The 25046-nt window shown below is 39.2% G+C and overlaps 1 protein-coding gene across 4 annotated transcripts in view; it reads right to left on the bottom strand.

The window, feature by feature from the left end:
* The window catches only part of DNAJC21 (DnaJ heat shock protein family (Hsp40) member C21), a 33222-nt gene that overhangs the window by 1500 nt on the left and 6676 nt on the right, over positions 1-25046 (bottom strand). Inside the window, exons 2-13 of one of the 4 annotated variants that reach the window (XR_010659026.1) lie at positions 23997-24090; positions 22071-22194; positions 21586-21708; positions 20891-21195; positions 19882-20033; positions 17352-17439; positions 14618-14776; positions 14159-14201; positions 9419-9591; positions 3490-3565; positions 2604-3004; positions 41-1467 (exon numbers count right to left, since the gene is read on the bottom strand). Coding sequence is in view for 2 of the 4 variants with exons in the window: in XM_065905582.1 (XP_065761654.1) it covers positions 6720-7011; positions 9419-9591; positions 14159-14201; positions 14618-14776; positions 17352-17439; positions 19882-20033; positions 20891-21195; positions 21586-21708; positions 22071-22194; positions 23997-24090 (1553 nt within the window). In the remaining 2 variants the exon portion in view is untranslated. Of the gene's footprint in view, positions 1-33; positions 3005-3489; positions 3566-5840; positions 7012-9418; positions 9592-14158; positions 14202-14617; positions 14777-17351; positions 17440-19881; positions 20034-20890; positions 21196-21585; positions 21709-22070; positions 22195-23996; positions 24091-25046 lie in introns of those variants that run through there. The other 3 variants (XR_010659025.1, XM_065905583.1, XM_065905582.1) reach the window with 3 other exon arrangements.

The raw sequence follows: 25046 nt of genomic DNA, 5'->3' as shown, positions 1-25046 counted from the left end.
AACATTAAAGAAATCCTCAGAAATGTAAAACAAATGCCTCTCTTCTCATTAAACTTTCATTTTGAAAAAGTTGCTTTCCAAAAGTGTTATTTAACATGTATTATTTTAAATAAGTTAATATTTTAAAAATTCCTCTATTTTAATTTCTAATAGAGTAACTATCAATAGATATAACCTACCAAAAAACAGTTTGGGCTTCTCAATTGTTAAAAGGGGTCTTGATATCAAGAACTTTGAGCACTACTTCATATTAATGCATGGCTGTCAACTGCTCACTGACTTATAGGAGGTTCTTTTGCTTTTAATGTATTTGGGATACTAATCCTTTGTCAGTTACATGTATTATAAACATTTTCTCCCAGATTGAGTGAGGCTTGTCTTTTTACTTATGGTTCCTATTGTCCTGCAGATGTTTTTCATTTTGATGCAACCTTATTTTTCTACAGTGTTGGACTTTTGATAAGGATACTGCTCCTATTTTGAAATAGGGCAAGTCTCACTGGACTTTATAGAGAACCCAAGCTTTGGTATCACTGAATGGATTATGGAGAGAAAAAAATTGGATTTCCCCTAACACTCTCCTTCCAGAACCAACAAGCAATGCATCTTCCACACCTGAGCTAACTTCAATCAAGATAGTAGTTACCACTAGATTTAAATGAGATCAATGTAAAATATGAGCTCGAATATCTTTCAATATTCTGCTCTGCCTCAGACAAAACTGAATGTCTGTGAGTCACCAAAAATAACATTTTACCCTTGGCATAACATATGTTTCTATTTTCCTCTTCAGAAGTAGATTGGAAATTCCCTTAAAACTTAAAGCACATTTAATTCAGCACATATACTGCTATCTGCAAATATTTTAACTGGAAAAGGTTTAATTTATCCAAATTCAACAAAATTGTGTGTAAAGTTTCTGCATTTAAAAAAACATTCTCACATATACTATTGTATTTGATCTTAATAATAATCCTGTGTGCTAAATGGAGACAATACTATTATGCTAACAACCGAGTCAGACATAAGCAACATGAAGTTCAGAGAAGTTAAATGACAGCAGCAGCACACACAGGACGAGATGTGAAACCTAACTTCCAATCACAACCGATGAAGCTCTCTTAAAAAGTATGGATGATTTCTGACAGTCAGAATAAAACTGACAAGTAACCCCAACCGATCTTCACATGTAGTAGGAATGAATTTGAATACACCTGCAGGGTTAGTACCTGCATGGAAAGCAAGGGAGGTCTGAAGGGCGTCTGCACGACACTCTCTGCCCTTCCAGATGACTTCCAATTCTTCACTGATGATAAATAACCTGTGACTAATATGCCCTCCCGTTCAATAATATCCCTATTCATGACTATGACCAATTAATCTTGCTCAAATTACAGGAAGGTCTTGAGTGTTCAGATGAAACTTGAGAGGAAAAGATCAAAGACAGAAAACTGGCTGGTATTTTCCCTAAAGGGACCAAGAAATAGAGGAAAACAATTAGAAACAATTAGCAATAAGTTAGAGAGAAAGAGGAGAGGTAAAGAAAATAAACATCTATCTAAAATGAAAAAGATAAAAAATTTAGCCACAAATGCATATTTTTAAGTCCATCGCACAAAATGGATCCATATCATCAATATTATCCATGAACAGTTCAGAAAAACGTGCCATCAGGACCGTGTGTTTCAGAGTTTATAACTAAAGATTGCTTCACTTGATGATTCAAGGATGTATGGAGAGAATTAACCTCACTGATCAGCAAGTATATATTTCAAAGCTAGTGAGTTCAAAATTACTTTCAAGTTCAGCTAAAAGCACTGCCTATTTAATCCATCCTAAAAACTGACTTGTCACTGATCCATGTACTCAACCACACTCATAAAGATTCTCCCTATTTCTTTTGATTTAATATTCATCCTTGCTACAGAATAGATGGCATAAATAGTAGCCCTGGAGAACAATCTTTCATTTAAAAAGTTTCTCTCCATTGAACGATGAAAAAACAAAAAACTTCTGAAAACAGTGAAAAAAAAGAGTCAGAATATATTGTGAACCATGGGCTACCTGAATTCATCATGCTTTATACCTGTCACTGTGCACATTTATGAGGAGGAAGCACCTTTTAAATTAATTTGTTCCAACTCCATGAGTCAAATCAGGGTGAAAAACCAAAAGATATATCCTATTGATAATTACCAGTAAAATCTCAAGTTAAACAGATATACCTTGAAGAAATACTACTGTTGAAAAACAACCATATATGTTCAATTAGTTTTCACTTATCATTATCCTCTGGGGGGGGGGGGGGGGATGCAGTAATCAACAACAGGTTATTTAGAAATGGTTTTAAAATCAGAACTGGAGTCATGGTATCAGGTGGAAAAAAAAAATCCATGACGATTTTAAAATGATCTGAGTCATCAACAGATCATGAAACAGAACAAAACACAAAAGCACCAAATCATATAAAAATACTTCATGTGAAATTCACAAAATAAAGCAGAAAGGAGAATTTGTATGTGTTAAAATAATTTAATTCTCCCTGTACATTGCTGTCCACATGAGCCAACAAAAGTCAAGAATGCATACTTTACAATATTTACCTGTTTTGGGACATTCAAGTCAATTTCAGACGGCAAAAGTAGAATTCAGTCACTAGTGACATGTTTAAAAAATATATATTAAACAAAAAAAATGTTTTTGCAAGATAAAAAATAATTTTCCGCAATGCAATAAATTGCAGATCACTGAAATTTTAACTCTTTAGATGATTTCAGTTCAGTTTTTGGTTTCAAAATCTAGAGACAACTGAAAGAAAAAAGCATTGGCAGAATTTCTATCTGTTTTTACGTTTCTCTTTTTTGTTTCGACTATTTGTTACACTGTTCAAAGATGCTGAGGATGAAGGTGCTCTCGCATGACCGGTGGCCTTTAGATGATCAAAAAGTTTGTTCCGGGATGGAAATTCACTACGGCAGGTTGTACAGCTGATAAGCACATCACTCTGAGAAGGGGGGGAAAAATCATAAACAAAAGCAAGTGTTATTATCTGAGAGCAATGTTTTCACGTTGAGATTAAATATCAAGCAATTGCAAAATACCAAGACAGACTCAGCAGAGGCAACTGTTCTTGGAAGCTGAGTTTCATTAACCAATACCATCAACTCTAAGGGTCTTGAGACATTCAAGAGCACATGCCATAAGGATAAGGCCCTGGATTTCAAAGTAATGAAAAACACAACAGCAACTGTTCTGGTATAACCTGATACGTTCAGGGTGCCTCTGTTTACCATAAAGAAAAAAATGTCAGTGGCACATATATTCTGAATAAATTTTACATTCATCAAGGAAAACTGCTGATGGAGCCACATGCATGTAGCAGGTGAAGGGTTCACCAGGTACACACTTAATTTAGATTAGACTCGAGGATGCAGATCACACTGCTTAAACAAGGTCTACGGAAAAGCTGTCAATATCGTTTGGACTTACCACTGTCTGTGGTTCAGCAGGCACTCTGACAGACTTTTTAGTATCTTTGGCTTTCTTTCCTTTGGGTTTAGAAACACTGGAAAATACATGAAAGAATTCAGGCTAATTCAATAATAACGTATCCCCCTTTTAACTGTCATCTAGAACCCAAGAAGATTCGAAAGAGTAACGTGCATTTTAAAGAAAAATTAATTCATTTTAATGGCCAAGTGAATTAATTTTCACATCTCAAATGAACAACTTTAAAAAAAACTTTAGAGGTAAGATTAGATACTAAATTTGATACAAAAGCTGAGGAATTTACTTAAAAGTTGAAACACAAGATAAAGCAAGACCTCTAAAATATCTTTGAACTTTTTATTTAGTGCATTTTTGTAAAAAAGAAAAAAAAAAAAGTAAGTACTTAATACTCCATTTACTGAAGCAAACTATCTCCACGGCCAACCAGCAGTGCTCACAAATAACCTATGACATTAAGAGACAATTTGTTAAACCTGATTCAGCTGATGATAAACATTTCACAAGTTCCACAATGAAATGAGAAAAACAGACACTGCAATGCATTTTTCATATAATTAAATTTGTTAAACGTAAAGCATTTTCTTTTGTTAAAAGATGATGTCTTTCTCTTGATGTGATGAGCTTCTCTCCCCTGTATTCTATAACCCAGAGACTGCCAGTCAGTATATTCAGTTTCCCCCTGTTCTCCTTTAACTCCAAAACATCCCTCCGCTTAATCTGCTATGTAAATCTTCATTTTCCTCAGTGCTCTCATACTTGCACTCATTTGTGCTAACCAAATTCTTACGGTAAAATCTGAGTGCAACTATGTTTACAGAACAGATGGGATGGGTTATAACCAATGAGTTAAAATGCTGTCAAGCACTTCGTCAGAACGGAGGAGTCTGTATTAAGTTATGTGGTATATACATTTAAAAGATGCTGACAAATGGGGCTCCCCTGGTAGCTCGGTGGTAAAGAATCCACCTGCCAATGCAGGAGACATGGGTTCCACCTCTGACTCAGGAGGATTCCACATGCCACACAGCACTAAGCCGGTGAGCCGGAACTACTGACGGAGGCTGTGTTCCAGGGCCCAGGGGCCACAACTACTGAGTCTATGCGCCGCAACTCCTCAAGCACTCTGGAGTCCATGCCCCACAATAAGGAAAGCCACTGCAATGAGAAGCCCGTAACCACAACTAGAGAGTATCCTCTGCTCCCTGCAACCAGAGGAAAAAGGCCGCACAGCAAAGAAGATGCAGCATAGCCAAAAATAAGCACAAGTAAGTAAAATCTTTAAAAAAAAAAAAAAAAAAAAAAAAAGATGCTGATAAGGAGTGTAACACAACACTATGTAGTGTTCAGTCCAGTTCAGTCGCTCAGTAGTGTTCGACTCTTTGCGACCCCATGAACCGCAGCACACCAGGCCTCCCTGTCCATCACCAACTCCTGGAGTCTACCCAAACCCATGTCCATTGAGTTGGTGATGCCATCCAACCATCTTATCCTCTGTCGTCCCCCTCTCCTCCTGCCCTCAATCTTTCCCAGCATCAGGGTCTTTTCAAATGAGTCAGCTCTTCACATGAGGTGGCCAAAGTATTGGAGTTTCAGCTTCAGCATCAGTCCTTCCAATGAACACCCAGGACTGATCTCCTTCAGGATGCACTGGAACGATCTCCTTGCAGTCCAAGGGACTCTCAAGGGTCTTCTCCAACACCACAGTTCAAAAGCATCAACTCTTCAGCGCTCAGCTTTCTTTATAGTCCAACTCTCACATCCATACATGACCACTGGAAAAACCACAGCCTTGACTAGATGGACCTTTGTTGGCAAAGTAATGTCTCTGCTTTTTAATATGCTACCTAGGTTGGTCATAGCTTTCCTTCCAAGGAGCAAGCGTCTTTTAATTTCATAGCTGCAATCATCATCTGCAGTGATTCTGGAGTCCAGAAAAATAAAGTCAGCCACTGTTTCCACTGTTTCTCCATCTATTTGCCATGAAGTGATTGGACTGGATGCCATGATCTTACTTTTCTGAACGTTGAGCTTTAAGCCAGCTTTTTCACTCTCCTCTTTCACTTTCATCAAGAGGCTCTTTAGTTCTTCTTCACTTTCAGCCATAAGGGTGGTATCATCTGCATATCTGAGGTTATTGATATTTCTCCCGGCAATCTTGATTCCAGCTTATGCTTCTCCAGCCCAGTGTTTCTCATGATGAATCTGCATAGAAGTTAAATAAGCAGGGTGACAATACACAGCCTTAACGTACTCCTTTTCCTATTTAGAACCAGTCTGTTGTTCCATGTCCAGTTCTAACTGTTGCTGCCTGACCTGCATACAGGTTTCTCAAGAGGCAGGTCAAGTGGTCTGGTATTCCCATCTCTTTCAAAATTTTCCACAGTTTATTGTGATCCACACAGTCAAAGGCTTTGGCATAGTCAATAAAGCAGAAAGAGATGTTTTTCTGGAACTCTTGCTTTTTCAATGATACAGCAGATACTGGCAATTTGATCTCTGGTTCCTCTGCCTTTTCTAAAGCCAGCTTGAACATCTGGAAGTTCACGATTCACGTATTGCTGAAGCCTGGCTTGGAGAATTTTAAGCATCACTTTACCAGCGTGTGAGATTAGTGCAACTGTGTGGTAGTTGGAGCATTCTTTGGCATTGCCTTTCTTTGGGATTGGAATGCAAACTGAACTTTTCCAGCCCTGTGGCCACTGCTGAGTTTTCCAAATTTGCTGGCATATTGAGTGCAGCACTTTCACAGCATCATCTTTCAGGATCTGAAATAGCTCAACTGGGATTCCGTCACCTTCACTAACATTGTTCGTAGTGATGCTTCCTAAGGCCCACTTGACTTCACATTCCAGGATGTCTGGCTCTAGGTGAGTGATCACACCATCATGATTATTTGGGTCGTGAAGATCTTTTTTGTACAGTTCTTCTGTGTATTCTTGCCACCTCTTCTTAATATCTTCTGCTTCTGTTAAGGTCCTTACCATTTCTGTCCTTTATTGAGCCCATCTTTGCATGAAATGCTCCTTTGATATCTCTAATGTTCTTGAAGAGATCTCTAGTCTTTCCCATTCTATTGTTTTCCTCTATTTCTTCGCACTGATCGCTGAGGAAGGCTTTCTTATCTCTCCTTGCTATTCTTTGGAACTCTGCATTCAAATGGGTATATCTTTCCTTTTCTCCTTTGCTTTTCGCTTCTCTTCTTTTCACAGCTATTTGTAAGGCATCCTCAGACAGCCATTTTGCTTTTTTGCATTTTTCTTGGGGATGGTCTTGATTCCCGTCTCATGTACAATGTCACGAACCTCCATCCATAGTTCATCATTTCCCACTTCCACTGAATAGTCATAAGGGATTTGATTAAGGTCATACCTGAATGGTCCAAAGGTTTTCTCCACTTTCTTCAATTTCAGTCTGAATTTGGCAATAAGGAGTTCATGATCTGAGCCACAGTCAGCTCCCCGTCTTGTTTTTGCTGACTGTATAGAGCTTCTCCATCTCTGGCTGCAAAGGATATAATCAATCTGATTTCGGGGTCGACCATCTGGTGATGTCCATGCGTAGAGTCTTCTCTTGCATTGTTGGAAGAGGGTGTTTGCTATGACCAGTGTGTTCTCTTGGCAAAACTCTATTAGCCTTTGCCCTGCTGCATTCTGTACTCCAAGGCCAAATTTGCCTCTTACTCCAGGTATTTCTTGACTTCCTACTTTTGCATTCCAATCCCCTATAACGAAAAGGATATCTTTTGGGGGTGTTAGTTCTAGAAGCTCTTGTAAGTCTTCATAAAACTGTTCAAACTTCAGCTTCTTCAACGTTATTGGTCGTGCATAGACTTGGATTACCATGATACTGAATGGTTTGCCATGGAAACGAACAGAGATCATTCTGTCATTTTTGAGATTGCATCCAAGTACTCCATTTCGAACTCTTTTGTTGACTATAATGGCTACTCCATTTCTTCTAAGGGATTCCTGCCCACAATAGTAGATATAAGGGTCATCTGAGTTAAATTCACCCATTCCAGTCCATTTTAGTTCATTGATTCCTAGAATGTCAATGTTCACTCTTGTCATCTCCTATTTGACCACTTCCAATTTGCCTTGATTCATGGACCTAACATTCCAGGTTCCTATGCAATATTGCTCTTTACAGCATCGGACCTTGCTTCCATCACCAGTCCCATCCACAACTGGGTGTTGCTTTTGCTTTGACTCCGTCCCTTCATTCTTTCTGGAGTTATTTCTCCACTGATCTCCAATAGCATATTGGGCACCTACCGACCTGGGGAGTTCATCTTTCAGTGTCCTATCTTTTTGCCTTTTCATACTGTTCATGGGGTTCTCAAGGCAAGAATACTGAAGTGGTTTGCCATTCCCTTCAGTCAGCTTTGAAAATATCAAGAAAAAGACACAATGACATAAAATGCAACAGATTCAACATTTACTAATTTACAAAATAACATCAGAGAGGCCACAAATATATCCAACATTTAGCACTGAGGCTAATTTGGAAAAATTTAGGATAGTATTCCCAAAGAACAACTTACCATATTATGAAAGACAGCTACATCTCTGAAGCTAGTATCTGAGATTCTATTTCTAAAATGTACTTTAGAGGAGATATAATGTATTCATATGAATATACTCCAGAATACTGCAGTAATTTTGTATGGAGAGGGTAGACTTATTGTGGTATCAATTCATAATGTATATAAATGTGAAATTACTATGTTATATACCTGAAACTAATGTTGTATGTTAATGTTAATAAAAAATAAATAAGAAGAAAAAAAATGTACTCCAGACACACACACACATGTAGCAGGTAGTTAGTGTCCATGCACTGCAGAAAGCAGCAGAGGGGTCCTGCAGAAAAGCAGTGGGCATCAGGATACTGGGGGGTGGCGGGGGGTAGTGGGGTGTCTACCCCAGCTCCGCCACTCCTCAGCAGTGAAGAGGTCACCTGAATTCTGATTCTTTTTCTCACATCACTAAGTGAGGAAACAGAATTTTATTGGAGGTTGCCAAAGTCTGACTGTGAGCACTGTGTAGCCCTTTTCCTCCCCCAGTGACACCCACACAGAAGTCATATGGAAAATAAACAAAAATATTTCAGCTGTAGATGGAGGAGGTGCTCAGGGGCCTGGAACCCCCACCTTTTGGCCCACCCCTCATGCGCCCAAGCAGCCCCCAAGGGACCTTTACAGGACAGCAGGGCCCCACGGAACTAGCAGAGCTGGGTCCTCCATGCAGTCAGCCAGCCTTTCCACTTACCAGTTTTGTTCTAGGGCAAGTCATTTACCCCAGACTCAGTTTCCATATGTGTAAAGTGGGGACACACACCGAGCATCAGAGTATGTGCAACCCCCTCTTTCCACTTTCCACTCTCCAGTCTTCAAAGAAGCCACATCACTCATCTCCTGAGTGACACCTCCCCCTCACCAACCCCGGAGGCCTGGGCAGCACCATGACTCCCGGGCAACCAGAGAGCGAAGGCCCCAAGCTGGCATATCCACCCTGATGCCCTGTGCTGGGGCCGAAAGCAGGCTGCCTGGCCTGAGTGTGGAGGTTCGGGCAGTGATGCTCAGGTGAGTGGGGCATAGCCTTGTCTGTAGCCTCACCAAGGATTACTGACCCAGCACAAAATAAGGACTTCACCAGGATGAGAAAAACAGAAACTCGGTCCATGAAACTCCTTTCTGCTTTGGGCTATGCTGCTGAAGCATCTGAGCACACTGTCTAGCATTCTCCCTCCAACATCATCCTTGGTAGACATACATGTGTATGAATAAGTCACAGATACATCCAACTCACAGCGTCCATCATGGGAGAGGGTGTTTTACTTGATACATGAAAAGCCATCGTCACTACCAGTACAAGTAATTAGAAAACAACATGCAACTCTGACTTACCTTTTAGCCTCAGTTTTGGGGTCATCACACAGTTCCACAGTCTCTGTGACCCCAACATTTTCTTGGAGACTATCTTCTGATTCTTTGGCACTATTTTGATTTAGGTTGGTATCTTCCGGGTCAACCTTTACTCCTTCTCCAGTTCCATTTTCATTGAAATTATCATCATAGTTCTAGGTAAGAAAACATGTGCGCCATTACAAAATAAATACTGTAATACCACTAGTTTTTTATGTTATGTTACCAAACAGCTATAATAAACAATGGTCATGTCCTATACACTCTAGTAGGAGGATATCTTCAGGGTATAAAAAGGAGAGGCAGAAAAGAAGAATATGAATGTCCATTAGAGAAATATTAAATTAGGGGAAACTGGAAACAAACCAAATATTCAGTAAATGAATGGTTGAACAAATGAAGGAAAATTATAGAGCGCTTCAAAGTCACGTTTCCAAAGACACTGATTCAATTATGTGGAAAAAGAGAACACATTAGCAAAAACAGAAGAGAGAAAATTATATATAACCTTTGATTACAACTTAATTCAACATTAAGGAATATCCTTAGGCAGAATTAGGGATGATATTGATAGTCTCCCATAGTTTCCAAATGATGGGGCAATGAACTATTTTACATTGGAAAAAAGAAAACAGTAACAAACTGGCATTATACAAGAAAAAACACCTCACAAATGTATCTCCACTAAATGCAACTGACTTGCTTTTGTCTTGGGTAATGTTTTGCCACATTTGTTTTCTCCTTCTTTTCTCCCCTTGTTCTCTTTCTCTGCAAAATGTCCCCCCTTGACTCCCATCCCCAGAACTATAAAAGCAAGCTGCAGGAAGATACCATGTCTGTCCTAAGATCATTCTCCTTCCTATCCAGTTCCCTCTTCACACTCAAGAACTTAACACTGTCATTATCTGTTACAAAATCCATATAAGTATTGCAGTAATGTCCTTTTTTACAGGGCTTCCCTGATGGCTCAGTGGCAAAGAATCTGCTTCCCAACGCAGGAGATGTGGGTTTGATCCCTGCGTCGGGAAGATCCCCTGGAGAAGGTAATGGCAACCCACTCCAGTATTCTTGCCTGGAGAATCCCATGGACAGAGGAACCTGGTGGGCTACAGTTCATAGCGTCGCAGAAGAGTCAGACAAAACTTAGCGACTCAACAACAGTTACTTCCTCATGATTAAATTCAGATTAAACATTTCTAGCAGGAATGTTACAGACATAATGCTGTGCCCTCAGTACATTTTAGCAGGAAGCAAAATGTCACTTTCCATTTTTCAGTGATTAAAGTCTCATCATTTGGTTAAGATGGTTACTGTTGGATTTTTCTACTGTAAAGCACCTTTTTCCTTTTTTAAAAAGGAATAAACAGAGTATATCAGTATCTTCTTTCCTAATAACTATTTACCCCAAGGATCTGGCATCTATTGTTGATTCTTATGTGAACCATTTATTATACTGGTGGGTCCAGAATAGTCCTGCCATTTGCATTTGTATTATTAATTCATATTCTTGGAGTGATGCCTTCCCATCTGCCTCCTTTCTCAAACTCTCTTTTTTAAGGCTCAATATAGACTCGTGATTTTTAATAAAACCAATATGTGAAATCTATCACCATTATTCTTTTTGACTCCTCAACATTTCCCATATTTGGGAAGCCCGTGAGCTGACTTCTGGGTATTTCTGACTTATTTCCATCAATTTTTGAATACTCCCTTTATTTCCAGCATTGATAATCCAGGCTCACCTTGTACTTTCTCTGTCTCAGCCCTAGAATCAGTCCTTTTCCCAAGGACCAAATCCTGACTCCTTTTATTGGGGAAGGGGGTGTAGAAACTAAGATGTGTGTACTATATATGCTAACTGCTACAGGGTGTCACTGCTTCGGGGCCCTCAGTGTATACTGAGCATTTGTGTCTTGTTAATTTTTTTAATATCATACGTCCAATTCCAGTACTTCATTAGTGTTCTCTCCTTCCCTCAATCTATACCTGTATTTCCCTTCTCCTACCACAGAATCTGTTTCCCGACAACATTAGTATATTTATTTATTTGCTTTCTCCTATAATATACATAAAATAGTTTCAAAAATACCACACCAATATCACTAATATATCTCCTAAGTAAAGTTTAAGATTTTTTTCTTTTGCAGTTAATTCTGTCTTCAGGGTGTGTCCCATGGATGGTGTTCAGAGGGCTGCATTCAAAGTTTCTTACATTAATTCTTCCTTGTTGTCAGCAAGAGGGTTTTATTTGTTTACACTCAATTTCAACTTTCTGGGGTTTTCTTTTACAATCCTTGTTGGCTTATGCAAATTTTTTTGACAATACAGAAAACTCCCAACCTGAAGTTTCATGATTCTCAATATCTGCTGCTTTCTGTTCCTTTATCTACCTGTATGTGTCTCCACACCACCTTTCCCTTCAAAAAGAGCTTAGAAAAAATTCAGGGAAAAGTGCTACAGAAAACTAGATCTGAATTGGGGCTTTCTCCCTGATATAATCAGAAACCATAGGTATCATCAAGGAATACATATACCTTTGGAGGAAAAAAATGGGGTGGTAAGTATCTTCCTTGGTAAGAGAATACAAATATATGTGCTTACTGCTGCACTCTTAGGACCTACTGGGTATAAATTCCCCTCTATTCTGTCTTTTCCAGTGGTTCTGGCACCCAAGAAAAAAGTGCTCTAAACTAATGACTAGAGAGTCTTTGGGTAGAAAATGACATGAGTCATTTTATAAAAGGAATATACAATTTGCTGTGTGGTTTTATAACTGAGGCAAAAAGTTCCAAGTCACAGTTTTAATAGTGATTAATTCATGTGTCATGATAACTTCTGAAATATAAAACAGCTGTGCCGCGCTTAGCAGCTCAGTCGTGTCTGACTCTTGGCTACCCGTAATGGACTGTAGTCTGCCAGGCTCCTCTGTCCATGGGAATTCTCTAGGCAAGAATAATGGAGTGGGTTGCCATGCACTCCTCCAGGGAGGGGATCCTCCCAACCCAGGGATCGAATCCAGGTCTCCAACACTGCAGGTGGATTTTTTACCGACTGAGTTACCAGGGAAGCCTAAGAATACTAGAGTGGGTAGCCTGACTCTTCTCCAGGGGATCTTCCCGACAAGGAATTGAACCGGGGTTTCCTGCATTGCAGGTAGATTCTTTACCAGCTGAGCTACCAGGGAAGCCCAGGAAACAGTTAAAAATTAGCGAACATAAACCATTTGGATAAACAAGCCAAATCTAAAGTTTTATGAAAAATTATTAGTGCATTACCTAAGTTTTCATAAAAACACTTCCAATTTTTTTAAAAAACTACAGTTAACATTTAATACTAAATATAAGCTAACATAATTAGATCACATTAAAACAGCACAGAAATCAATTCCATTCCCTGTAGAATCACCAAATATCCTTAGTAAAATGGACAAGTTCATTTTGTTTTCATAGGTTCAAAAAACCCACAAAATTGTGCTACACATATTAACAACATGTATGTGTAACACAATATGTTGTGTTACAACATACTTTTAGCTAAAAATGATTCTTAAGATAGAAATTCAATATGAATCCCCAAGGTAAAATATTTAAATGACTTATTGAGTAATATAAACACTTTTTTTAAGAATCACAATCACTACAAGTTTCTAAGCAAATACTCCTTTTTGAACCACTTTTAAAAAATTATAGTTAATTCCCAATGTTGTATTGGTTTCAGGTTTTCAGTAAAGTGATTCGGTTACATATATATTTTTCCAATTATTTTCCATTATGTTATTACAAGATATTGAATACAGTTTCCTGTGCTATACAATAGGTCCTTGTTATTTAACTATTTTATATACAGTAGAGTATATATGTTATTCCCAAACACCTAATATTGCCTCCCCCTACCGCTAATCCCATTGGTAACTATAAGCTTGGTTTCTATGTCTGTGAGTCTATTTTTGTTTAGTTCATTTGTATCATTTTTTTCCATTCCACAGGCAGGTGATAATTTATGATTTTTATCTTTGTCTGACTTACTTCACTTAATCTTTACGTACATTCACATTGTGCAAATGGCATTATTTCATTCTTTCTAAATAGCTGTGTATATGCACCACACCCTATTTATCCATTCATCTATTGAAGGACACTTGCTTCCATGTCTTGGCTACTATAAACAGTGCTTCTATAAACACTGGGGTGTATAGATCTCTTCAAATTAGAGTTTTCTCTAGATACATGCCCAGAAGTAGGAAAGCAAATTTTCCCTTTCCAAATTTTCATTTACATTGTTGGCACAATAAACTTGGATATACAAATGATCAACCCTTACATTTTCATATATTTATGAGGTGAACGGCTACCTTGATTTAAAAATCTTACCATCACGTGTGTCTAGATGTTTTTAATGTGATCCCTCAGTTCATCCATACTATGAGAATTCCACATGCAAATTTTATAAACACACAGACAACAGTACTTAGGTAAACTGACCACATATATAAGGCCCTGTGTTGCAGGCGGATTCTTTACCAGCTGAGCTACCAGGGAAGCCCATATAATGAGGCAAAGCACTGAGAAACCAAAATACTTTCAGCTCCTTTTAATGTGTTTTACAATCAATATGAAATTAGAGTGTGAAAGTTCCTCTCCTTAATACAGTTTACACTGAATAAACAAGAGCACTCCAACTTAACATTTGATATTGAATGTTAATAAAACTTTTTCAATGTACCTGTGCTGGTTTCTGTTTCTTTTTCTTCTGTTTTTTAGAAAGCCTAAGAACAAATATAGATCAAAATGTCAAATATTTGACTAAGTAAAAAGAAAAAATACCAAAATACTAGCGATACAAAGAATAACATATTAAAAAATATTGAGTATCATAAAGCATTAAAAGAAAAATACCCACATTATCATTTTAGAAAAATATAATAGTGGTTCAACTGATAGTAAAGCGTATCAATTAGCCAGTTATAAAACTGCTATTAATACAGTTATAACACAGTCTGTAAAAATTATGTCTGACATCATATCTTTATCCATTTCAATACTTAAAAGTTCTCTTAACCTTCTAGTTTCTTCCAAAATGCAGACAATATTAGCATAACAGAATAATTTCCGTGCAATAAAACAGCTTTTAAATGCAATCTCTAAATGGGCTAAGTAGGTCTAGTGACATTTTTAGAAGTACTTTTGTTTTGGCGCATCCTCCATCTCTTCCTCAGAATTGGCATTCAGACTGTTTTCATCAGTTTGAGGTCCTGAAAAATTTGCATCCTCCTCCTCCAACTGTTGTTTTAACAAGGCAACCATTTCCCGATGCTTCTTTGATTTCTCATGATTCCTCATACTGAAAGGACAAGTTGAAATGAGTGACTGCAATGGGATTAATTCACAGATGCCCAACTGTGTTGCTGGATGAATACAACCAAGCTGAAATCTACTTTTTTCCCATTAGCGAATCATCAGTGATACTATAAGGAGACACAGAACCCTTTGGGGATTTTTTAGGCATTTAAGTACACTGGAAGCCCATGACTGCTCTTTTTTCCTGTATTCCAGCATTCCCCCCCCCACCACCTTCCCTTTGTCCTCTTATCTACATAGTTTCTTCCTTTTTTTTTTTTGTCAAATGCTCTATATTTTTCCTTTCCCATTCTAAGAATTCAAACCTTCATCACTGTTTTCTCTTAATCACTTAAGTATGGCTAAGTGGAAAATCACAAAGCAAGATTCTAACATTTAAAGGGAGACCCCTTGGATCTCAGAAATGGTGATGTGAGGCCTTGAAGTATAGGAGTAGTTTATGTCCTTTTGCTTTTTTTCTAGAACGGTCTCTCTTCTCACTCCCACTACCCTAAATATAAGTTCAGATGCATCTCTACCGTTCTGTGTGAATCTATATAAGCGATGTCTATCTAAGTGTTCCCATGGGCAACTAAATAACACTTAACAAAATAAAACTGACAACACTAAAGGACTAGATCTCATCCTGTTCAGATCTGGATTTTCTAGTGGGGGTTGCCTACTTTTCGTTCCCACTAAAATTCTCCTTAAAACGAAGTTTTCAGGAGAAACTGGAACATTCTATGCCGGAAAGTAAGAGTTCAAAAATATGACTCAGACACGTCAAAGGACACAGGAGTCAGGTTGACGGAAATGTCACTGAACACACCTGGGAAATTCTGAGCATAAAAAGGGCGATGATGAATTTAACATACTGAAACAAAATTCCTAAACTCATTCTGACGACAGACATGCAGATCAATGCTCTCATGTACAGCAGAAGGTCAAATGACGACTTCTGATGCAGGAGCGCTGGCACCGGAAAAGCCTCATTTTGAGACAATTCTAGTGAAGACTGGTACAAGATGAAATCATCAATAAATGTTAAATCTAGGAAGGAAATTTTGATCAAGGTAAAGATTATTTGTAGGGATTTAAAGTGTCTCCCCACATATTAAACATGATATAAGGGAAAACATTGCAAGGGGAAAAATACTAACTATACAGTGGAAAAATAAGGCAACACCCTGACTGGATGATCAAAATCATCACCAGCCATGAGGTGCGCAGCCATCTGTGCTTCTAGACAGAAACTCTGAGAGCAACACAGGTGTGCACAGAACTCTAGCTAGGACTGTGCAACCTGAATCTAATCATGAGGCAACGGACAAACCCCAAGTGAGAAACGGCTCTGCTTAAGAAGACATTTGAAAGGTCAGTGCTCTTCCAAACCATCAATGGCACAGACAAGGGAACTGGTCCAGATTAAATGAGACCAAATAAATAAATGCAATAATACCTGATCCTACACTAGATCCTATATTGAAGCTAGGAAAATGCTACATAGGACGTTAACAAAGAATCAACTAACAAAAGTGAAATATGCGTAGTAAATGAAATGAAAGTACTGCATCAGTGTTCTAAATTTCCTGAAGCTGACAGCTGTGATTATGTGAGAGAACATCCCTATTCTTAAGGAATACATACTGAAGTATTTAGAGGTAAAGAAGCGTTACACACGTAACTTGCTCTCAGATTATTCCAGTAAAAATCTTGTCTATGTGTGGAAAGAGAATAAGGACATGCGAACGGGGTGAAATGTGAGCAAAAGGTGAACTGCGCGCTCTATATTCCATTCATGCAACTTGCCAGTTTGACATTCAGTTTCCAGATAAAAAATAAATTTTCAAACCTCCTTCCTTGTTGCTTTTGTTTCCTTGTTTGGTTCTAACTTGTCTGCCTCACCCCGCTCCTCATGACACTATCACTTTTCCCTGGGGTTACACGGTGGTACCACTTGGGGTTACACGGTGGTACCACTTGGGATTCCCACAGCCCCATTTCCATTGTAGACCTCTGCTTTCTCTACTGCACACGTTCTGCTTCTTTTCCCTTGCTAGTTCTCCTTTCGTTTTCGCCCATATTTGCCCCCTCGCCCCCTGTGTTAGGACAGTATCCTTCTTAATACTTCTCCCTTCATCACTGTTCCCCTATGACAAAGTCTTGCCACTTCAGCAAATACACTACAGGCAGGACAGATCTGAAGGTCTTGGGTTGGGGGCCACGGTCTGCAAGGCAGTGTGATGGCTGGACATGAGTGTGCACACTAGTGGAGAGAGGGGACCAGCCTCAGCTCTGCGCCCCCTTGCCTCTGTGACTTTGCCTTCTTCACCAAAACAAGCAACGTTTCTTTCTGGAGACAGCATACACGTTTAAAGAGGAACATGGAATGAATGAGAATCAGTACACCAGGCTTAACTGCTGTTACAGATGGTTCTCCCTTCTCCACTGGGAAGATATTCCTCCAAGATAAAAGGTGAGGGCGCACGAACAACTGCTCTGAGCATCTTCTTTAAGGACTTTGAAAGTGTTATACCTCACCTCAAAAGAAGAGGTGAGTGCAGAGATAGTAAACTTACGCCTTTTCAGTCTTGAAAGACTTGTCACATGCGGGGCAGTAAAGGCCATCATAAAGTTCTGCGTCCTCGGCCTCGTCGCTGTCTTTACCTACCAGAAGGAAGCCTACAGTGAGAATCCTGTTTGATTAGAACATAAATCTAAAACATGTTAGCAAGTTATATCTCTTTGGTAAGGACCTAAAATTGCACACAAATTAGAAACTAAAATTTGTTACTTCTTCACCAAGAAAAAAACAATTGTTACCAGGATTTGAGTTGGCCTTTTAAAAGCAGCACTGAATTACAGGGGAAGCCTTTCAAATAAATCACTTTATCTTTCAAGTCCTTTTTATAAGTCTACTCAGAAGATGATTCAAAAAATTCTCAAGAGTCCTAGATGTCTGCTAAGCTCAGAAAATCAAATGTCACTTTCATATTTCTACCACAAAGCAGTTTTTTCAACAAGTTCAGTTCAGTTGCTCAGTCGTGTCTGATACAAATGTAAAAGTGAAAAAGTTAGTTGCTCAGTCATGTCCTACTCTTTATGATCCCATGGACTGTACCCACCAGGTTCTTCTGTCCATGAAATTCTCCAGGCAAGAATACTGGAGTGGGTAGCTATTCCCTTCTGCAGGGGATCTTCCTGACCCAGGGATCAAACCTGGATCTTCTGCATTGCAGGCAGATTCTTTACCATCTGAGCCACCAAGGAAGCCCATACAAATGGAAATACAGTATAGTACCTATAACTGTAATCTACTTTTAAACACTTAAGTAAGCTTAAATAGCTTATGATATTCCTTATGAGAAAGATGGTTCACAAAACAGCATATTATATGTAAACTCCGACACTGTCTTCATAGATTTTATAAGCTTGAAGCTTTATTACAATGCAATAATTACTATCAGTACTGATCCTTTACAAAACCTAAGCTCTGCTGAAAGTGTGCACAATCTCACATTCTATCTTTAGAAGAAATAAACAAGTAAACTGATTGCTGTTTCAGATTTATTACAGGATCAAGATCCCAAGATATCTCTCCTATAGTCTACATTTTGCTTTTTTTATAATAAGTAATGGTAGTATGATTCTGAAGGACATTCTGAAATAATCAAAATAGCACCAATGTTTAGTATAACATACTTTCTAATTATGTGCATGCCTTCAAATAGCTTATTCAAATAGTGAATAAAGAATATTGAATTTGAAGACATAATCTGCACTAAGAATGTTTTCATATGTTCTCAGACACATACCAGAGCTTCTCAGAGTCCTAGTTTCTTCATCAGTAAAACAGAGGTAATTACATGATCGAAACCTACATTCAAGGGGTACAGTGGGAGGACAAAGCAAGATCTTGTGTGTGAAAGCACCTTACAGATTGTAAAACTCTACATAATCATGTCACCTTACATTTATAAGGCGCTTTATAGCTCTCAAAGCACTTTCACACATACTACTTCTAATTCATTAAGAAAACGTTCCATTTCCTAATCATTTGGAGTAAAAAGAAGTGCCATTTTACCATTTGAGCTATTACTCAATGAAAAGCCACACTTGTAAATAAGGTAAAATTAATTAAACTATTAGATCACTTAATTTTTTATCATGGAATAGCCAGAGACAGTGGGGAAAGTCAGGTATATTGATCACTATTCTCAACAATGCCCAATCCTCTCCTTTTATGGTAGTCACATGCCTGTGCTCTAATAACAGAGGCAGAGAAAACACACATTTCAGCACAAAAAAGGAGCCCCTCTACAGGTCAGAAATGAGACAACTTATATATACCAGACAGGCTTCTGCACAACACCAGCTTTTCCGGAAAGAGTTACTATTAAAATTTGACCTACTATTTAATTGCATTTTTAGAAAATAATCAGTTGTACCTGATAATATGCCCACTTCTCATTATATTTATGCAGACAAATAGTTTAAAACATGGTCAGAAAATTGTGAATGAAATTATCGCAATGATACTGTGTACTTCCATAGACTACCTTCACTTGGCCATGTCAAATTGTTTTTCAATTATCTGCCATATTTAAGAACTGGGAGATGGCACATTACAATCCAATTTCCAGCCTCTTTCTCAAAACAAACATGACACTGGCAACACTTGGCTGGAACCAGGTGTTCTCTAGGTGTCCGCCCGCCCGCCTGCCCGTTCCTCGCTGTGTCCCTGAACTCTTTGCAGGTGCTTGTGAGCATCCTGCGGAGAAGGCAATGGCACCCCACTCCAGTACTCTTGCCTGGAAAATCCCATCGACGGAGGAGCCTGGTAGGCTGCAGTCCATGGGGTCACTAAGAGTTGGACACGGCTGAGTGACTTCACTTTCACTTTTCACTTTCCTGTATTGGAGAAGGAAATGGCAACCCACTCCAGTGATCTTGCCTGGAGAATCCCAGGGACAGCGGAGCCTGGTGGGCTGCCGTCTATGGGGTCGCAGAGTCGGACATGACTGAAGCGACTTAGCAGCAGCAGCAGTGAGCATCCTGAGTGCAAAATAAAAACATTCCCTATAGTGTTTAATGAATGGAGGAAGTTACCATCCTGTCCATCTCTGAGCTCCTGGTCTTCCACTTCATCTTCACCGGATCCATCTCCAAACTGCTTTTCATACTGCGCTTCCATCTCCCTGAGCTCCTTTTCCAAGTCAGCTACCGCCATCCAGGTCTGCTCTCTGTACTGCTCTGCCAGCCTGGATACACACGGCACGGTCTCTGCATTGGTTTCACTTACTTCTGGGACTTAAAACCCATCCTCCCCAACTGTCCATGCCTACAGACTCAAAACCTGTGCTTGGCTGAAACGGGCCAAGTCACTTCAATCTGTTAGCGGTTGGGTGGTTGATTTTAATAGCTCTGCTAGATAACAGGTTTTGAAACATCTAACTCTCAGCAACTTACTAAAAGTCTTCAGGTGGTTTTAAATCCTAAGTGTAATGTAAGTGGTACTTTCCCAAAGATGAGGTGGGTAAAACTTTCAAGTAGATAGTTTTTTAAAGAATGCTATAAAGCTCTGGACACAATGCTTTTATAGTGACTCAAAACAACAGAACTTTAAGGCACTAAGTCTCCAAGAGTATACCAACAGAGTAGAGTACTGCGCGGGGCTTAAAAGCAGAGCCCTGGACTGACTGCAGGCTCCAATTCCCGCCTCCGCAATTTATTAGCTATGTGATCTTAGGCCTGTCTCATTTCCTCCAAAGAAAGAGGATAAAAACCAGAACTTTCATCACAGCACTGCTGCAAGAAAAGCACTTAGGATGTGGCCTTGTACAGAATGAGAATTCAATTAATATTAGTTATTATTAAATGTTATAAGAGTCTGTAAAGGATCTCAAGTGTAAATGGGCCTCTGAAAGGAAAACACCCAACTTAAAAGAAAAACTTTTTCATAGCTGATGAAAAGACATCATCCCAGTGCCAGGACATAAAAAGAAAGGCTGAAGCCAGGGTGAGGATCAAACCCCCTTGAAAGCAGCAGGTCAGGTACCCATGGCGTTTCTGGGGACCGGCACCTACGTCTAGACAGGCTCCAGCCCAGCCCACATACTTGGCCTGTTTTAGCTTCTGCTGCCGCCTCATCGCCTCAGCTTTCCTGGCTTTCTCTGCATTTTGTTCTTCCACGAGTTTTCGATGAGCCTGCACTCTTCTATCCCTTTTACGGATGAAAGCGACCAGCTGACGGACAAGCTCATTCTTCTCTTTCCTCGCTTTGTCCCGGATCTTTTTGTTTTCTTTTTCCATGGCTCGCTTCTCCCAGCGGTTTGAAGCCTGCCGTGTGTCATATTCTTCTTTCCAAGCAAAGTTCTTCTGAGTGCAGAAGCTCTGCCAGTAAGCATAGAAAGGGTGGACCACCTGGGGACAAAGGAAACAAGCAGAACACTCGTTTTCATTTGGATTTTTTTTCCAGGAAGGCCGTAAATACTGATGCTGCAGAACACCTAACCTCTTTTCTTTATGCATATAAATATATATAAAACATTAGTATTAATCAATAGAGAAGACAGTCCTTTGAAGGTTTTACACAGGAACTCTTCAGAATTAATTTGATGAGGAAATTAACGAACGGGACCATGATCAAGAGGAAAAAGTCAAGAGGGGAGGGGATCAAGAAAAACAAAAGATAAGAGATTCACAGTACAAGACGGAGAACTACAATCTCTTTTTTAAAAAAAAAAAATAAAGAAATGGGGAAAAGACACACAGATAAATGCTAATTACAAAATGGTAGTGAGTTCCTTTTACCGTATCATAGTCACTCTGGGAGTCTCCAAAAGTTGGGAAATCTTCCACGTCCTCTTCTAAAGCAGATTCTAGTTCTTCCTTTGCAATCATTTCAAAAACATTACGGTATACCGCATAAAAGCCCTAAAAAACAGTAACAGAAACACAAATTCTTAACACTTTTGTAGTCTACTCATAGAATAAGATTTTTAAATGTAACATGAAAATTTTTTTTAAATTTTATTTAGTTATTTTTTTCCCAGTATTTTTAATTAAAAAAAAAATTTTAACTGTTAAAAAAATTTACAGTCCCAAGCTCTGTCACTGCAAATACATTTAGGTTTCAACTGAAGGTCTTTACATTCTGACAGGTTAAATATGAAGGCAATGTTTCTCAGTTTTCAAATGAGTAGTCTATCACTTTCTATTTTCAAATAATTTTAAGAATTTGCATTCAAGAGTCTTACTTAAATGCTTGATAAATTATCAGTGAGTTCACTTCTTACCTTTTCATCATCACCATAACCAGAGTAGCAGGTAACAGTGAAATAGTGAAGCAAATCTAAGCTGTCATCTTGATATTCTCCATCAAGCCCACCTTTAAGCAGAGCCTCTCTATGATTATCATACCTAAGCAAAAAAAAAAAAAATTAGCAACAACAGTGAAGGCTGAATAAGTAAGAATTCAAAAGCTCCCTTACTCTGAAACAGTCAAAATATAACTTCTTTACACTTTAACGTGGCCAACCCACAACCAAAACCTTGAAGAAAAATATCAACAGTTAAAGACTTAATAGCTTCCCAGGTGGTTCAGAGGTAAAAAATCTGCATGTCAATACAGGAGACAATCCCTAGGTTCAATCCCTATGCTCAACCCCTTGGCTGGAAAGATCCTCTGGAGAAGGAAATGGCAACCCACTCCAGTATTCTTCTTGGAATAATCCCACAGACAGAGAAGCCTGGTGGGCTATAATCCATGGTTCTGCAAGAATCTTCCACAGAATTGCTGATTAAAACTTCGACTGCAAGTCCATTATAGTCATTATATGATACTAGCCATATATGAAACTAGCCAACATGAAGAGGGGAGTTTAATAAGCCAGGGAATTTCTTCTCTCCCAGAAAGGTAGGAGCACTTTCACCAGAAAAAAGCCTAAGTCAGACAGCAGTAGACATCATCTGGTCCACAGACTAAATACACTTTTGGGATCTGGGAATTTACCAACATGGACATGAGTAACACTCTCCTAGTGTTTATGTAAACCATCTAAGAGCTTCACACACATACAACTGACCCTCACTCCATAAAGTCAACTATTATCCTTGTTTGATACAAGAAATTGAAGCTCAGCAATATTAAATAAAGTTGCCCACAATCACAAAGCCAATAAACAGCAGAGCTAGAATTCAAAACCATGAGTCCAGCATCAGGAGAACCACACTCCTTGCCACTGTGCTGAACTGCTTCCAGTTCACGGGAGAATTGGGGAATACCACCTAAGATCTAGAGAAGAGTTAGAGCAAATGGAAGGCAGGAAAGAATCTCAAAGCTTCCAAAGGAAAGCAAAAGCATTTCTAAGGCCACATTTTCAAATTCCTCAGGAGGAGAAAAATTCAGTATTCTCTAATTTTTATAGAAAAGGTAATTTAATAAGAATTTTCTTTATAGCCTTTCTCTCTTAATAAGAGAGACTTGCACAGGTGAACTGAACACCCATCTGCTCTCTGTACCAGCAGCATCTTGCATGGTTACGTCAAGAGTATTAAACCTATTGCTTCACAGCAAAAAGTTCACTGAAAATCTGGAAACCTTCAAAAGGATTTCAAAAGTAGAAATTTATGTCTGGAAATGGCATTAAGTGATCAGGTCATCATTAAAGAGTCTGTCATGGATGTAGATGCTTAACTCCTGCATATAAAGAAGTTCTTGGAAAAAAATATTACAATTCTTGACCAAAACACTGTATCTGTGTTTTTAATTTATTTTTTAATTGAAGAATAATTGCTTTACAGAATTTTGTTGTTTTTTAAGGATAAGTCAACATTCTTCCTTTTCTGCTGCTTGCTGCTAAGTCACATCAGTCGTGTCTGACTCCGTGCGACCCCAAAGACGGCAGCCCATCAGGCTCCCCGTCCCTGGGATTCTCCAGGCAAGCATACTGACATCATTTAATTTGTCAGACATCAAAGAGACCTTATTAAATGAGAAGGAGCTTCATAAGTATGAAAATTAAAACTATTTCTACTACTGTCAAATTTCATCTATGAGATCAGAGGTGAAGTAATCTTCTCTCAGGTTCCTTCCTACCCATCACTGCATTTTACATAATGAATAGATGACTGGGCTTCAGAACACACCCCAAACAGTGTGATGTATTACATTTCTAAAAAGCCCTCTGCTGACCATTCTTCCCAACCAGCACGATACTCACCATGCTCTCTCCTGAGGGTCACTCAACACATCATATGCCGCTTGGATCAGTTTAAATTGTTCAGCTGCTTCTGCGGCATTATCCAGATTTTTATCTGTTAAAATAAAGGACAGAAATTCACTCATCAGAAAAGTAGAGGACAGATTCTAAAAAGGGCCGCTTCCATCAGGAATGCCATAAATGGATGTGCACAAAACGAAGAAAAACAACTGGGGAAAAGCAGAGAAAGTGGCTGACAGTTGATCATCAGGATCGGTGTAAGTGTCAACTCGAGTAGAAATTTCATGCTTTTCTCTCAATCTCTGTGTGTCACTTAGCACTCAGTCTGGATATCCACAAAGAGAAAAACCCTGGGTGGTACACATTTTATTTTTAGAAGGAGCAAAACACATCCATCAGATATAGAAAGACTGTGACTGTTTGGTGCTAGGTTATATTTAGTGTGTCTTTATCACCATTTTTAAGGCTTTCTTTCTTATCAACATACACCAAAATAAGTCCCATAAAGCGTATAACATAGACACTAATTACCTTTCTCTTAGCCTGCCTCCTTAACCACGGAATTCAGAAAGCATCTTTGCCTCAGGGTGGCAGCCAGATCCCAAGATGGCCCCCAGGACCCCCCTTCCTGGGGTTCACACCCTGTGGGATCCTCTGCCCCTTCAACAGGGTCGGTCCTGTGACTGAAACCCGGAGGCAGAAGCGATGACAGCACAGGACGTTACTTTCAATACTGGATTACGAAAGACTGCAGTCTCCATCTTGGGTGCTCGCCCTCTCTTGGGTCTCTGGGCCTGGCCAGCTGCCATAGCGTGAGGACACTCTGGTGGCCTCTGAAAAGCCCAGGAGGTAAAGAATGGAGGCCTCTGGCCCACGGCCAACAGGAACTGAGACGTGCCATGGCCCTGGGGGCGAGCTTGAATGTGAGTTTTCCCAGTGATGATTCAACCTTCTGAGAAACCTTGAGTCGAACCAGCCAGCTACACCGTTCTGATTCTGATCCCCAGAAAACGGTGTGAGTCCACATCCTGAATATATTTGCTGTTTAAG

Source organism: Muntiacus reevesi, chromosome 14, assembly GCF_963930625.1.
Source record: "Muntiacus reevesi chromosome 14, mMunRee1.1, whole genome shotgun sequence".
Taxonomy (NCBI): Eukaryota; Metazoa; Chordata; class Mammalia; order Artiodactyla; family Cervidae; genus Muntiacus; species Muntiacus reevesi.
Note: the sequence above shows the minus strand (reverse complement) of the source record. Positions and strands in the feature narration are given on the sequence as shown.